The sequence below is a fragment of the Tribolium castaneum genome, chromosome 10, assembly GCF_031307605.1.
Source record: "Tribolium castaneum strain GA2 chromosome 10, icTriCast1.1, whole genome shotgun sequence".
NCBI classification, from domain to species: Eukaryota; Metazoa; Arthropoda; class Insecta; order Coleoptera; family Tenebrionidae; genus Tribolium; species Tribolium castaneum.
In genome coordinates, this window is record NC_087403.1 from 9,097,581 (window position 1) to 9,115,175 (window position 17,595).

At 30.2% G+C, this 17,595-nt stretch overlaps 1 protein-coding gene across 2 annotated transcripts; it reads left to right on the forward strand.

Annotated features, from left to right (window-relative positions):
- Nucleotides 1-764: 764 nt before the first annotated feature.
- Nucleotides 765-17,375, forward strand: Tnpo (Transportin). 2 transcript variants are annotated; one of them, XM_970651.4, is made up of 12 exons: nucleotides 765-1,010; nucleotides 1,216-1,764; nucleotides 3,818-4,120; nucleotides 5,880-6,216; nucleotides 6,268-6,767; nucleotides 8,798-8,905; nucleotides 8,961-9,306; nucleotides 9,355-9,450; nucleotides 12,463-12,538; nucleotides 12,949-13,123; nucleotides 15,861-15,978; nucleotides 16,033-17,375. In XM_970651.4, the coding sequence occupies exons 1-11, from the start codon at nucleotides 906-908 to the stop codon at nucleotides 15,966-15,968; spliced, it is 2,703 nt and encodes a 900-aa protein (XP_975744.1). In that variant the 5' UTR covers nucleotides 765-905; the 3' UTR covers nucleotides 15,969-15,978; nucleotides 16,033-17,375. The 2 variants fall into 2 exon arrangements, 1 of the variants encoding a protein (XP_975744.1); XR_010335632.1 differs by lacking the exon at nucleotides 12,463-12,538.
- The last annotated feature ends 220 nt before the right edge of the window (nucleotides 17,376-17,595 follow it).

The window sequence follows — 17,595 nt, forward strand, 5'->3', positions numbered from 1 at the left end:
ATGGAACATCCTGTTTTTTATTTTTGCATCTAAAAGACTTTAAAATTATCTCTCTAACAACATTAACATGTTTACTCAAAAGGTATTTAACTTTATACGTTAAAAAATTATTAACTAGTGTACCAGTGATCGAAAAGTGAAATGTTTAGCTACTAATAACAATAATGTTACTCTAGTTAGGCTATTAGGGTGTTCTATTTAACTTTTTTAAGTTCTTCAACACAAAATTACACATTTTAACACCTAATTTTTTTTTTTTACAAATTTTTTGACACCAACCTTCCAAAAATCGGGTCTCTCCTTACAAACTTTACCTAGGTTTGTTTTGTAATTTTTAATTAGATTTGTGTCACCTCTCTCATCAGTCATCACATCACACATTATTATTATCGTATTTATTATTCCATTTCTACAATAATATTTTCGCTCTTTTTGTATATGTCAGTAACCCACATCTTTGACAAATAAATTAGTGGCTTTACGTTTAGTAGTCTTCGCTGCAAGACAATGATTATCACATTATTTTATTAATAATTGACGGGTTACAACATAAAACAATTGTCATGTGGTGTAAACAGTGTTTGAATTTGGCGCGCTTTGTTAGCACACACGGTAAAAATTTCTGAAGCCACGATTTAAAGAAATTAATAATCACAACTACTTCTAAATTAACGCTATTGTTTTTAGTGGTAGTGGCATTGTATTTGGTTTAGTTATAATTTTGAATATGAACTCAAAGTCGTGAAACTGTTAGGTTTTCCGTTTCCGTTATCTTCCCCCTCTAGTAGTGAAATATTTGTGCTGAAGTTCGATGTCGGCCTCGGCCTCATCTTTTGTGATTTTATAATAAAACGTGTACTTTGGAAGCATTTTATTATAGAATTGTTGTTTAAATTAAACACGACATGAAAATGGAGTGGACTCCTCAACAGGAAGGACTAAGGGAAATTTTAACCTTACTCAAGGAGTCACAATCACCAGACACAGCAACTCAAAGGACTGTTCAGCAAGTATCCTTTCTATTTACCGTGTCACATGTGCCAAATAAAAATGGATTTATCAACCAAAGCCTAAACAAGCCTCTTGTACTGTAACCGCTTTTCATTTTCGCTTTCAGTTTGTTTACATAATTTACGTTTTTATTAGCGAGTTTGGAGTTTCCCTGACATGTTTTCATGTATTTTCGATTTGTGATAATTTCCTTAACGTGCCTAGAAACTGGAGGAGTTGAACAAGTACCCCGACTTCAATAATTATTTAATGTTTGTTTTGACGAAATTAACCTCAGAAGATGAACCAACCCGGTCGCTGAGTGGTTTAATATTGAAAAATAACGTCAAAACACATTACAACAGCCTCCAACCAAGTGTGACAAATTTCGTCAAAAATGAATGTTTACAAGCTGTGGGTGACCCATCCCCCTTAATCCGGGCCACTGTTGGTATTTTAATAACAACAATCGCGAGCAAAGGCGATTTATCGTCATGGCCTGAACTATTACCAGCTTTATGCACAATGTTGGACTCACAAGACTACAATGTTTGTGAAGGGGCATTTGGGGCTTTGCAGAAAATTTGCGAAGACTCTGCTGAGGCGTTGGACGCTGACACGACAAACAATCCTCTTGAGATTTTAATACCGAAGTTTTTGCAATTTTTCAACCACTCGAGTCCCAAAATTCGGTCGTATGCCATCGGATGTGTCAACCAGTTTATCACGCATCGAGCTAAGGCTCTTATGTCACACATTGATTCATTTTTAACGGTATGTACAACACTCTCTTGGGGAAAGTCACTTGAATAGGTGTACAAATAAATATCAAACTAGTAAAAAGTTATTTAGTTATTTTAATTGTAAGTATAAACGAATAAATACCGAAAAACATTAATAAAAACAGTTAAATTTGTAGTATACATTTTTTTGTGAACACTTGTTTCTTACATAAAAATATAAACGTAAGCTATAAAATGTTTTTCAAATGCAATTATTGGTTTATTTTAATGTTATACAATTTTGTTATAACACCGAAAATTTGTAAGTAGTGAGTTAACTCTATCAATCTTTTTTTCTATAAGTCTAGAAATTATTATTAAATATAAAGTGATATTAAAAAATGTAAAATAAATCTGACATTTCATTTTAAGTTTGAAGACAATATTTTTAAATGAGTGGTTTTTATTAAACGAAAAGGTTGAAATAGTGGTTCGTTCTGGCTCGTGGGTTTAAAGGTGTTTCCATTTAAAAATAACAATTAAAAAAATTATATGTTAAATGCTACTGTAAAAAAATTATTAATTTATGTTCACCTCCCGGTGGAGGAAGTATAAAACTAAAAAACTTTTAGCACTAAATTCAGGGTGTTAGGGAATGACTTAGCAATATTTTGTATGTAAATTTGTCATGATCAGACGAGTTAAAAATTCTTATATCATTTTTTCAAAAAATGCATACTTTTTTCAAAAAAATTTATTAACCTATCTGTTGAGAACCACAGTGTGGTTTATGGTAGTTTATTAGTAGTTTAAACAAAATGCACATAGTGGCGCATGGACGTCTTGAGCATTTTTGACTATTCAATAATTGATAGCATGTTCATTTGTGCGGGAGGTTCGAATCTGGGTTCTGACATATATTTCTTTTTTTTTGTAAAATGTAATAACAAAACAACTTGTAATAGAAAAATTACGGTAATTTTTATCATTCTAGTTTAGCGGTTCTCAAAATTTGGGACTTTAATTTCAGAGCGATTTTTATAAATTCATTTGTGCCATTCTCTATCTTAAAATTTTTGCTAAACCATTCCCTAACACGCTCTATAATCTATTTACAAGTTTAGAGCTTAGAGAAAACTTTTACACTTTTTTAAACCCGTACTCACGGACTACCACTACCACTTAGTGGTAGTAATGTTTTTGGAAAAAAATAAAAAACAATTTCTGAACTTTTTTGTACTTTCTTATGTTTATTTATTTTTTAAATAAAATACTACATTGTTCTAACTATGTTTTTTATAGTTCATGTTGTCTTTTAGACCTATAATGGACTAAATGGACATTAAAAAGTAAAAACTAAACATAGTGTCGTTTAAAATATTTCCAAATTATTTTTTAGGTTTGTCTGTATTTTTTAGGTTAATTTTTTCTGATTTTTTATTAAAGCCATTTCTGGATTTGAAATCTGGATTATTTTTTTTTTATAAACACTTTCCTTGAATTATCTTATAGATTCTACTTTGTCTTTTTTCAAAATTCTATCTTATACGTGGGGAAGAATGAATTTTAAGAAATTTATATAAATACAAGTATATTTATGAAATACCTACTAAAAAAAGTTGGTAACACATAACTTGAAACAAATTACATATGTACTATATAAGTAATAATTAAAATTTGGTTTTAGCAAAGTTTGATTTTATTGCCTGTCTAATCGAAATTCAATCCTTATTTATGAGTAATTGATAACATAACTTGTTTGGTGCATCGGAAGATGTAACTTTAATTTTTCAGTATAAAACTTTTTAAATGCTTGGAGAAAAGCCAAAATACAGCATTTCTGAATTATTTTTGCAAGTTTCTATGCCTCTATGAACATATTGTAAATTTACTAATACATGGAAATTATTCATTTGGTATATTCTTTTGAATTTGTATTTTTTTGTTGTTGTAAATAACGCATTTTCTATAAAGTCCTAAAGTTTTAATTGTGTTATAAAAATCAATTTTTGAATGGGAGATTTATAATAGGTGTCCAAATTTTTAAGAGTGACTTTCTTTTCTCGCTTTCCACATGTAACATGTACCGCATTTTCCGGTTTTAGAATTTGTTCCACGTTGCAACTGATGATGATCCAGAAGTTCGGAAGAACGTTTGCAGGGCATTGGTTATGCTGCTAGAAGTGCGTCTGGATCGGCTCATACCTCAAATTGAAAATATAATTGAATACATGTTGGTCAGAACACAAGATGCTGACGAGGGCGTTGCATTAGAAGCTTGTGAATTTTGGCTATCTTTGGCCGAACAACCTGTCTGTAGAAACGTCCTTGGACCCTACCTCAGTAGACTGATTCCTGTTTTAGTTAGAAGCATGAAGTATTCAGAGATTGACATTATTTTGCTCAAAGTAAGTATTACAAACATTAACACGTCTTTCTCTTGCTTGTATGTAAAAATGGTAAAAATTTACCATTAGATTCTTATTTTTGATTAAAACAATCACATTTACGATTCGTTATGCACCATTAATTTTAATGATAATTTTATTGAAAACTGATTGAGAAACCGAGAAACTGTTTTTGAATGAAGAAACGTTATCACTGGTTATTTTATTGACCGTTACGGACTATTTTGTTTCAATAACGTAGTGATTAATTCAATTCGTAATTAAATCTGTCACAATAATTCACCAAGGAAATTATTTTTACATTTTTATTTATCTAGGCCAAGTTACGAACAAAATCTATCCCTGTAATTATTTGTTAGGTTAAGGGGTGCACGTTTTAGTGTGAAATAACAGCTCTAATTTTTACAGTTACAAAGCTTCTTCTACATAATAAAGTGTTTGCTTTCATGTTATTGAGAAAGTCACTTAGATCACAGTGCTTTAGAACATATTTTAGATAAATTTTAACATATTAATAATTAGAAAATTTAATAGTAAACACTGAATTCTGTGTATTATTACGAGTGGTTTTTGATTAAAAATATACTTTTAGCAAACATGTATTATAATTGTATTACTATACAGCATGATTCTTAAATAGACCGACAAAATTTTATCACAGCTTTCCACGGATAAGTAGATACGATCTGTATCGTATTTACGGTTTTATTTTGTAGAGGTAGTAACCCCTTAATTCATGTCACTTACGGTGTTCATGAGTTGTAATGGAAAAAGATACTCATTTTCATCATGAATATCGATAATACACAATGATCACTGTTGCATTGATCAAGTACATTGCCATCAAATGATTCTCATGCTTTCCACTAACTGTGCTAAAATTACGTATCAACAGATCAGTGGCGTACGCTATATCTCCAACATAACTTAAAAAAATTATTTAAAAAATAGTTATACAAAGAATTTTTTTTACTATATTGCCTAACACGTACCCATTTGATACTACCATGGATAGAATTTTGTCTTTTTAAGTATCACGTTGTGTCCTATATTACAACTACTAATACCATTCTAAGTATTTGTTTACTAAACTTTATTTTTTGTTCAATCATTTTCAGGTTTTTTGTTAATTTTATGTAATTCAGGGAATTTAATTGCACAAAAATTCTAATTCAATGTAGTTTGACATTATTTGCTTTCTACTGAGCTACCATTAGAAATCTTGTTGGAACAAATGATTTTTTACGTCATTGTGATTAAATTAAATTATAACCAAGTTTTGTTTTTCAAATTAAAAAGTTGACTTTCTCATATTCCAAAGTTTTGATCAGTTATCTGTTTTTGCGCAATGAAAAAGGAATATTTAAAAATTACTTCTAACAAATAAACAACACTTCAAAGATTTAATGCGATGATGTGTTGAAAAATTTAAAACATTTATAATTTTAAAGTGCCCCAAATGTCGCAGAAAGACAGTGCCTCTATAGGCAGTCACAGACAACTCCAGGTGCATCATTGCTTAGCAACGGTCACTACCTAGCCACTATTCCTTCTTTAACACTTAAAAGAGAATGTGTTAGACATAGAAATGGCACGAACGAAGTGAGTGTATCAGATATTGCCAGCGTTTTTTAAAAATGTGTTACGTTGACGGTTTAAAATTGGATTACATTACAAATACCGGGGAAAATAGAAAATTCTTTTGTCGCCTTAACACAAGGTATTTTTTGTGTCGTCAGTGTTGAAACCGATGTTTTAGGGTGACGTGGAGGAGGACGAGACAGTTCCTGATCGTGACGAGGACATCCGTCCTCGTTTCCACAAATCAAAAACCACAATTAAAGCAACCTCAGCAACACAGAATGGCACAAATTCTGAAAATGGTAGTGTAGAAACCGACGAAGATTTTGACGACGGAGACGACGGTGATGACGGTTCTTTGTCCGATTGGAATCTGCGAAAATGCAGTGCTGCAGCTTTGGACGTGTTGGCAAACGTTTTCCGGGAAGATTTATTACCAATCCTTACGCCTATCTTAAAAGAGACGCTTTTCCACCAGGACTGGAACATCAAAGAATCTGGAATTTTGGCTTTAGGTTTGAGGTGAAATAAGGGGAGAAAAGTGGGTACAAGTTCAATTGTTTTAGGTGCGATAGCAGAGGGCTGTATGTCCGGAATGGTGAATTATCTTCCTGAATTGATTCCGTATCTATTCAGTTGTTTAAATGACAAAAAAGCCCTAGTTCGAGCGATAACGTGTTGGACACTTAGTAGATATTCGCATTGGGTTGTCGCTCAACCGCACGATTTATATTTGAAGCCTCTTATGACTGAATTACTTAAAAAAATTCTTGACGGTAATAAACGCGTTCAAGAAGCGGCTTGTTCAGCGTTTGCGACATTGGAAGAAGAAGCTTGCACCGAACTCGTGCCATATTTAGGTTTTATATTAGAAACTTTAGTATTCGCCTTTTCTAAGTACCAGCACAAGAATTTGTTAATTTTGTACGACGCTATTGGAACATTGGCTGATTCAGTGGGACACCATTTAAACAAACCGGATTATATTAGCATGCTTATGCCACCTTTGATCCAGAAATGGAATATCCTCAAAGATGAGGACAAGGATCTCTTTCCTTTATTGGAGGTATGTAATTGAATTGATTAAAACAAGGGGTAATCGCTTGAAAATATCTGCCCCATGTATGCAATTTCTAGTTCACTTACTATTTTTATGAAAAAATCTATTTTTGTTTAATAATGATAATATGATATATTCTGAATAATCCATTAAGCAAAAAAAAAACACAAATTTAAACGGTTACATAATAAAAAAGACTGTAATAAAAAGCTTATTAATGAATATAAGATATCAGTTTTTACTAGTTAATACAATATTTGTAGTTGGAAATTCTGACATTTTTCACACAAATATTTTTTTAATTTAAAATCAAATAAAGATCAAATAAAGTTTCTGCTATTATTTTCTCAAATATATATTGTTTACTATTTAGAATTGATATTGGTCGTTAAATGCTTATAAGATGTTTTCTACTCTTTTTTAATGGAATTACAATGGTTTAAATTTTTCAGGAAAAAACCCTTGTATTAAATTTTGGAATGTTTGCTAGAATTTTATCAGTTTCAACAGACTTAATATTTTTTATTTTTTTTATTATGGAATGGTATAATACTACAATTATTTCTTTGATTTGTGTTACTGTAACTAGTAGATTTTAGATTATGTATGTAATAGGAATTTATTTATTTATATTCTTTCTTTTTGACATAAAATCTTTATTCCTAACGTTATCCAGATGTTGTTGAAACAATTATTATATGATTCGTCAATACTACTATTTGTAATAAGCTAATAAGTTAATTACTTTTTCTTAAACATACGATTTGATTTCATTTACACATTATTCCAATGATAATGATAAAATATATAATATACAGGGTAAAGTGTTAAGGAAACTATAATAAAAAATGAAAAATGGGGACAACTTACTGTCTTCCAACCGAAATAGTGAAGATTGACTAAAATCATATATCATATCACAACAATGAAGCTTAGGATAGTCTGCAGTAAAATGCAAATTAGGGTTTCATTCAGTACCTACGTATTACAACATCTGTTTATAGAAGTGTAAGAAGTGAGCAATAAACATCTGTACCCGAGAAAACCCTAATTTACATTTTAGTGCAGACTAAAAATCTTCTTGTCCTCAGCTGTATTGTTGTATGATGTATTATTTTAGCCAATCTTCACTATTTCAGTTAGAAGAGAGTACCTCTTACTAATTGCACCCTTTAACAAGTTCAAAAATTATTTTTGTTTTGTTTTAATAACTTTTTAATGGCCCATACAAAAATTGTTTAAAATAAATGTGTAAAGTTGTTACTTTACCGTAACAAAAAAAAAAACAAAAGATAGCACCAAAACATGTGGTTTTAATAACAAATTACTTGTATCAAATTTCATAAAAATCGAGTATTCTCTATTAAGGAGTTATAAAAGAAAATCTAAAATGATTTTGAACTTTGGTGTAAAGAGTAGTGGAAAATGCTGCACAGTTGAGTTGAAGTTGAAGTGATAATGATAACACAAATAGTAAAACAAAATGTGTACCAAAGAAGCAAAAGTTCTGTAAATTTACATCGTTCTTCTAGTTTTCGATTACCTACTAAATTTACTGAAAAAATAGTTACAAATTAATAATTTAAATGAGTTGCAGAATGTAATAATTGTTATAAATCTTTGATTTTGATATGTTAGCAGTTCGGTAATGTTATTTTTTATCTGTTTTAAGTTTACATTTTTTCTTTGTAAATAATTGACTTTTCACCAAAGTAATACTAAACAAAAAATTACACTTATAGCTCCAAATAATTTTTAAGGTATAAAACACTTGTTTTAAAACACCCAGAAAGTAGTTATTTTATAAATGAAAAATTAAATCTCGAAAAAATAAATAAAATTGAACATATTTAAAATCACCAACAAAATTGGAATTTTCATCCACTTCGACAGAAAACATACAAATTATTTTTTTAGCTTTTATTCTTTTTCATCTTTTTAGATTTTTTTGTTTATATTGCACAAACTCTTGGCCCACTTATTGCCCAAGTGATTACCCTCCTATTAATACTAATTAAAAAATATTTCACTTTTAGTGTTTATCAAGTATTGCAACTGCTCTTCAATCCGGATTTTTGCCCTACTGTGAACCAGTCTATTGCAGATGTGTTTCCTTAGTCCAACACACACTTTATTTGCAGATGGTAATTTTTTTTGGGTTTTATTCAAATAATTGTTACTTTATGGTTCCGTTTTTAGGCAAATATGCAAAATCCTGACCAGTTTGATGCGCCTGATAAGGATTTTATGATTGTAGCTTTAGATCTGTTGTCAGGATTAGCTGAAGGCTTAGATGGACATATAGAAAAACTAGTGCAAAATAGTAATATCATGGACTTGCTTCATCACTGTATGCAGGATTCAATGCCTGAAGTTAGACAGTCATCTTTTGCATTGCTTGGTGATCTGACTAAAGCTTGTTTTCAACATGTTCGCCCTCGTATACCAGATTTTTTGCCAATACTCGGGCAGAATTTAAATCCCGAATATATTTCAGTCTGCAATAATGCCACTTGGGCCATTGGAGAAATTAGTATTAAATTCGGTATAGTCACGTTTTTTTATTTCAGTTTAGTTCATATAAAATTTTTAGGTGCCGATACACGACCTTATATACCTTTAGTTTTAAACCAACTTATTGAAATTATAAACAGGCCAAATACTCCCAAAACATTATCAGAAAATACTGGTAAGTTGATTGCGTTTGTTTACGTTTAATTTAACCTGCATGTTAATCATAAATGCAAGTCGTCTGCAAGTGTCTTTATTTTTATAAAGTTTTTAGGGTGGTGTAAGGTACGATATTGTTTTTGTAGTTGTTCAATTATCTTCAGAGGGCTCTAGAAACAATACATTTGTTATTTGTTTTCAATCAACTATTGACACATGTTTTCGTATTGTTTCTAGGGGACCGCATAAAAAGTGTACAACACATGTGGCGCTATTTGTGTTGATTTTTGCCGGGCACACCAAAATCCATGTTCCGAACAGTTTAGAACTGCTTCAAGTACAAGAACTTTTCGATATAACATTTTGCAAGATTCTTATTTATTATTTTCATTGTTTTTCTCTTTTCTTTTGTGTAAACGAGCCAGTCAGTATTTAATAATTAGTTTGTATTCATGACAACAATTTTCATCGTTGTTTTAAATTGTTCAAATTGTCTGTTTCGATCACAACGAAATTAGTTCGGGCCTTTTATTTTTGTGCACATAGGTGGTACACGTACACGTTTCAGTATGTTATCTTTTCTAAATTTTGTTTTATTTCTTGACTTCTGTTAAAACGAACACGTATTTCTGGAACAGCCTGTATCTAGGTATAAATACAGATTGATATTTTTATATAATTTCATAATGAACACACTTTACTTTTAGTTTAGTAGTTATCGATAATTTTTTTGACGTATTATGTACACAAGACAAGTATGGTTCATTTAATAATTTAATAACTATTCATTCATTGTCAACTGCTAATTTCTGCCAGGTAATGAAAAAATAGATTTATTTTTAGCCGATTCACCTTGTGTTAACAACGCATCTCGCTATCTTCTTTTGTTTCCGACTTATAATCGAGAGTTTAGCGAAGTTTAATAAAAATATCTTTCGTATTATCAAAATCCAAATGCAGTTTGATATTTTTATACAGCGTGAGTTTAAAGTAACGCATAAAATTTGTAATCGTTTTAATTTTTGAAAAATTAAAAAAATGCAAAAAACAGGTAACTTGACATTTTTATTGTGCTTAAATTTGACGTAACTGCATCAGTCATGGCGGCTAATATTCATAAGAATTAAGATCCAGTTAGGTCAGAATTGAGCTCCTTTAAAATACTAGGTTACCTGTTTGTGCATTTTTATTTTATTTTTGAAAAATAACAAATATAAATTTTATTATAAAAATTAAAAAATAATCCGCTTTCGGTTCACCTACATTCATAATAAGTAGCACAGTTGTGAAGGCCTATTATACAAAAAAAATTGTGTCGTTTCATTTAAAAAATTTGATGATGATATTATGGCGCCGCTATATTGGCCGCCGTGGCTAATACGCTCAATTGAAATCTTAAGTTACCAGTTTTTATTTTATGCGTTACTTTAAACACTCTGAACATACATACAGGGTGAGTTGGAAGTATATTTTTTCTGTATGTCCAAAACTAGAAATCATGCAAAAATTATGTTTGCTTTGTACATGTATTTTTTTTTGAAATTTTCTTCAGTTTCTTATAAAATTAAACAATTATCAATTAATTAATATTTAGTTGCTGAACAAAGGTATCTTTTTGAAGTATTTTTCAGGAATTCTGAGACAAAGAGTGCTTAGTTGTTGTTCCACTATGCTAAAAACACCTGAAAAAATTGTCGTTAGTCCTTAAAAAATTTTGTTTATTATGAAATACATTTTAATTCGCGATTAATTTAACCTTCGCCAACTAAATGACAACTTAATGCAGATTAGTTTAACAGTACTGAAATGAAAAATAAGTGTTTAAGTAAATTTAATTGTCATTTGCTTTGTACAAGGTATTTTATTGATACTAATAATAAATAGAATAATTTAAAAAAATCCTCTCAATTATTCTTTGCGGTATTAGGAAGTAAAGTGGAGAAATCATTTTTTTAATTTCTTAAAATATTTTTATTCGGTAATATAACCATGGGTATTGTTACATTTCCAAATTAACGAAATTGAAAATTATTGATAGTAAACGTGAAAATTGAATCTTAAAAGTTGTGATTTTTTAATCATGAAAGCAGCAGAGTAAAAAAATTACGATAGTTTCAACTGTACCTATTCAAAGTTAATTCCACAACAATTAAAATAGAGCTTCGGTAAAAACACCTAAATACTGACGATGTTGTCAATTTTACCAAACTGGTGATAAATTTGTAAAAAACTTTTTTTTGTCCAATTCTGTTTAGGGGTTAGTACTACCCTATCAAACCAATTGTTTACTTCTAAAAAAAGTGATCGTTTTGGTGTGTATCTGGCATAGCGCATTATGTACATTTTTTATGGTTTGTTTGAGGCATTGTTGCTATTAATAAGTAAGTAAGTGAAGCAAATCAATGAATTGGGATTTCACGCTAGTGTGTTGTCGAATACGCTTGTTTATAGCATTGATTTGTGGATCTTACCAAAGTTTATGTTAATGTTTAGCAACATAATTACGATGCGTTTTTGAGCATCGGAAAAATGTGCAACAGTGTTGATAAAATTGGAACTTTGTTTACAGTGAATCCTGAATTTTATAAATTGTTTTTGTTGATTGATTTGCAGTGAATCGACTTGATTTGTTTTTCAATTCTTGTGCAAAATGAGAATTGGTGTTTTTTGTTTGGTGTTTTAAAATTCCTGTTCCCAAACTGCATTTTTTAGTTAACATTGTGTGAAGTTTGTTTTATCTCCATTAGACCAGTGATTACTTATTGAAGTGAAAACGTCAATATTACGAAATGGGATCCACTGTATAAGACCGACCAAACACTGTCATTTATTTAGTATTTACGTATAATTTTTCCATTTATTTATTTACAGACAGTTCTGTTTTATCAAGCACTGATTTTGTTCATAATTTATATGTACTATCATTTCACACTTTATTATCTATAATTGATACTTATTTATAGTTATATGACTTGTAATAATTTATTTGTAAATTAAGTTGAGTTTTTTGTTGTTTTTGTTCTCGGTATAGCCATAACAATTGGTCGACTAGGTTTTGTCTGCCCCCATGATGTCGCGCCCATGTTACAACAGTTTGTACGACAGTGGTCTGTAAACCCTCTTTTTATTATTTATTTTTACCTATTAATCCAATTAGTTTTTGGTTTATTTTATTTTTATTATGAGGAAGCAAGCTTTTTTAATAGCAATTATCCTTTTGATGCTTCCTCCTTTCACTATAAGTTACATTTAAACAACTCTTTCCAATTCAATAAAATTAAACCAAAAATTGAAAAGGGTTGCTCCATTCAAAGCAAGTGTGACACAGCTGATAAACCGTTGCACCAGCTTTAATGTCGCAGGGGATTTGCGCATAATTTTTTCCACTAATGCTAATGACAAAGTGGTAGAATTATAGCAACTACCCCACTTAACAATTGGCTGTAAATGTGTCAAACACTTGCACTACATATCGAAATAAGTAAAAAAGGCTATTTACTGACTGATGATATTGCAGGTGCATATCATTGCGAAATATCAGGGATAATGAAGAGAAAGATAATGCTTTCCGTGGCATGTGTCACATGATACAGTTAAATCCGGGAGGAGTTGTGAACGATTTCATTTTCTTCTGTGATGCTGTAGCATCGTGGATCACACCAAAGGATGATTTGAAGGAAGCTTTTATTAAGGTAGCATTTGTGTTCTTTTGAAGTCTTACGAGAATACAGACCTTTTTTTTATTGATGAATGCTTTCAAATAATTGTTAAGCAAAATATTAACAAATATACACATTAAAGTGCTAATGCTATTACCACAGTCACTACTCGTTTCCAAAGTCTCGTGAAAGAAATTCGTCACTTTTGAACTTAACTTTTTACTTGTAAAACTCTCCTTATCGTCTTGTATTATAAATAACTATTATTATTCTTTGCAGTATATAATTTTTTAAACTGCATTTTTTGAAAATTCATAAAAAATTAGGTTAGCCTTATTTTTTTTATTTCAATAGATGTTAAGTATTAAGGTCAAAAAAAGCAATTTTTGATGTCATGACCGTGACGTAGTAAGCCGAGCAACTCCCCATTTCAAAGCGCGCATGCGCACTCACTGTTGACGCATTCGATTATATTAAGTATTTCGACGAATTTCGCCCTTCTTAACGATTGAATGGTTAAGAATGCCTGGGCGCTGGTTTTCATGATTTGTATAAACTGATTTTGGTTAATTTTTGTATTTCTTATGTTGTTTTTGCTGTGTTTGCTTATTGTCATCACGTAATTGCTTACACACACCACTAAATACACGCTAAACGTTATATGAACATGAACATAACCTAACTTTTGATTTGCGCTTGTGTTTTAGCTTGTATCTAGGATACGCGTCAGGTTTGTGAACCAATCAAAAAGCTAGTGGGCGGTTCTCGGCTTGTGGCGTCATGATGACTTAAAATTCAGTTTTAAGACATTCTTGAGAATTTTTGGGCATAGATCTTGTGGAAATTATGTTGTTTTTCTCTGAGGTTTCATTAGGTATAAAATTAACAAAATCTACGGTTTGCGGGACGAGCCCATTTAATCCAATGGGTTTCGATAAATTGACACTGTTTATTGAACTTTTTTTATTAATACGTGAAGGAGGATGCAGTAAAAGGAAAGGAAAGTATTGCGAGCTATTTATAATTTGTCTTTGACAATTAGTCCGAAGAAACATTAAAGAACTATTAAAGTTCCAAAAAAGCGTTTGATATTCTTTTTAAAATTTATTGTTTTCAATTTAATCACTTAAATTCAGGCATAAATAACACATTTTCTATGTAATTTTACAATTTTCAACTTTTATTTGATAAAATCTTTCGGTATAAAAAGTTTAATAAATTTTTCTATAATTAAAAAATTATAATAAAATTTAATAAATTATTATTATGGACCGGTTTACAGGAGGCGAATGTAAGTTTAATTCTAGATTAAACTAATTCAAAATTAAGTTGCCATTTAGATAGTTAATAGCGAATCAAAATTTAACTGCATTCCTAAAATGATCTGTAAACCGAGCTTAACTCTGTTATACCAAACTACGAGTATTATTAAAATTTATTATTTTGATATTAGGTATACTGTTTTGTGCAAAAATTACATTAAACAAATTCACTGTGTCACCCACATTTAATCATAAAAAGATTTAAAATTATTCACGATTAGTTTGAGTTTTGCAAAGTCAATGGCAATTAAATTTAACCACTAGGAATTAATTAATTACTAATTAAACAATTATGAATTATGTTTCAATTTACCTGGGAAAAGTCAATTAAATGCGAGGGGTAGATGCACCCACTACTACATGAGTTCAGTTCATTACTAATTTGCATTATTTTGTAATAAAAGCAGCGTTACTTTTGATTGGATTGTATGTATTCTGTGTTGTTTTTTTCTTGAAATTAATAATGAACTTAGTGTGATTCATTTAGTGAACACTGTAGTGTCTGGAAGACAAGCGAGTAGATGCACCCACGTAGTTAGGTGCACTTTTAATAATTTTAATGCCTTTATTCGGAATTTGTGATAAACCTATCGAATGGAACTAATTAATCGAGTAACGACTCATGACTTTTGTTGTGAATTTTTGGTGAAATGCTACTAAATTAGTCTTAATTTATTGCAAGTTATGTGAAGAGGCTAAAGTAAACTCTTTTATTGGATATTTTCAATTCAGAACCCTAAATTGTCCAAAGTTAAGTTGACAAGTGCCTGACAGGACTTGGCAGGAGTTTGAGTGCAGATGCACTTGCGAAGGATATTGTCTTCTCAAAATTCATGCTTTTTTATTTTGGTCAACTGCAAGTCTCTGTTTAAATCAAAATAGCTTTTAAATTGTGCATTTCAGTGGTGTAGAAGGTTTTCCTTTTTTTAATTCGTAATTGATTCCTCTATCGATTTAAGCAATAAAAAAATAGTGTTAAGAGGACAAAAAATTAGAAAAACACAGAAATGCGAAGATCCAACAATTGCTATAAAGAAAAAAGAAAAAATGTTTTTTTTATTATTTAAAAATAAGCTTTTCCTAAAATGTTAAAGCCGTCTATGATTTTCATTTAAAAAAGTGCACTTTATATTATTGCAGCTAAACAAATGTTTCAAAAAATGAAAATCAACATTAGTAAATTCTGTGAAAAAAATGTGTAACATCTTCGTTTCAAATATGTATCAAATATATATATATTAAAAGAGATATGAATTTTTAGTATGTCGCTGAAATGTTAACTGTTAAAATGTCAAAATGTTGACCACAATTATTTTTCTGAAATTCCAGAGTGTGTCAGCACCCTGTACAAAAATTCTGTACAATTTAATTTTTTACAATTTCTTTAGTAATTTACATTTTTTCGGTTCTATTCCCGTTTTTATTTCGTTTTTCGTTTTTTTTTTTAGATTCTTCACAGTTTTAAATCGCAAGTAGGACCAGAAAATTGGCGCCGATTTAGCGATCAATTTCCACCACAACTTAACGAAAGACTTTCACAACTTTATGGAATATGAAGTGTCACAGGTTAGTTTTGTCATTGTTTAACTTATCTTCTTCCTAATCGTATTTATTTTTTAGGGTAAAAGGGGCTATAGACAAACTGTAGAATCGGGGTGGGGCAACTTGGATAACTCGCGATAACTCAGCCAGGTTTTACCAGGATCAAGAGGGTGGGTTCTTTAGAAACGTTACTTAAATATCAACAAGGAGAACCTATACTCGCAAGTTGTTATTTGTTAACTATCACCTAATTTAAGAAGTATTGATTTGTTTTCGTTTTTTACATGGTAACAAAAGACTGAGTATAGGTTTAACTAATTCAAATTATTAATGTTAAAAAATTGGGATTTTCAATGAAAACAAGTGCTTAAGTGTGTAGTGTTTAACTGTTATAAGTCTAAGTAATTCTACAGTGCACTTATTTAATTAAGCATCAGTTTAATTGTTAGATAATTCAAGTTAAAAGTTATACACTTAAGTTGGATAAAATTAGACAAAGTAGTTATGCATGTGGTTTGGTATTTTAGGTTGTATTTGTTAACAAAATGTGTGAGTGCTTAAATAACTAGTTTCGCCTTCAATTTTGGAGGGGAATTAAAATCGGTATTTGTAACCTTGATCCTTAGAGGACTTCTGGCTCCTAAAACCTAGTCCTTCCCTGCTCCTAATCCACTGTGATTTGACCGCGTGTGAATGAGTTTTGTAATATATAAAGTGATGTGATAATAAGTTAGTGAACCTGAAATCCTTAAAGTTTATTTGTGATACTTTTTAGATATAACTATATTAAGACTCGCAAGTATTAGTCGATGGATTTTTTTTATAGATGTTGATCAGGTTTGTACAGTACTTGCCAAAAATATTGGTATCAAATTTGATTTAACGACGGTAAGTGAGATCTTTCAACCTTTTGTGTTTTTTTTTTGTAGATGCAATATTTACTCATCGTTGTTTTGTTCTAAGTATGTGTGAATGAGTTGTCCTTTTGGCTACAGAAGTCTTCGTTCCTTCAACACTCCGTGATCCATTCCTTTTGTATTCCTTTCTCATTTAAGTTAGATTTATTTAGGTGTGAATATTTGTTTAGCCACCACTTAGCGCAAAGGCATATGTTTTCTGTTCATTTTTTTTTAGTTTTGTATTTCATGCACAGGCTAAATGGGTATTTATCCTCGTTTTCAGTTAACAAATGTGATTGGTGTAAAATGTTAATAATTGAAATTGTCACTTTAATAAAGAATATATTTCAATTCTTTGCAGTGATCTCTGTCATAACTTCATCGAAAAAAACAATTCAAACTTATGTTCTTTGTTAAAGTTTTCACAACAATTATTTTCTGTAAGTACATGTGAAATGTATTATTTTTTATAAGTTAATATTGTTTCTGAACAAATAATTTCAATTAAAAGTTCACCAAAGTTACACTCGTTTTATTCCCTGTGTCTAATAACTAAGTACAAATAAATTGAATTGACAATTGAAAATGTCGTTAAAATTATTAAACTATATTACGTATATTTATGCAGGATACGAGAAATATGTATAAGTTACGGTTAATGTGTAAACTAGCCAGACTGTTGGCCATTTTAGTAGAAAAAGCAGTTTCAACTAAGATAGTAGCTACTTTACAAAATAGCCAA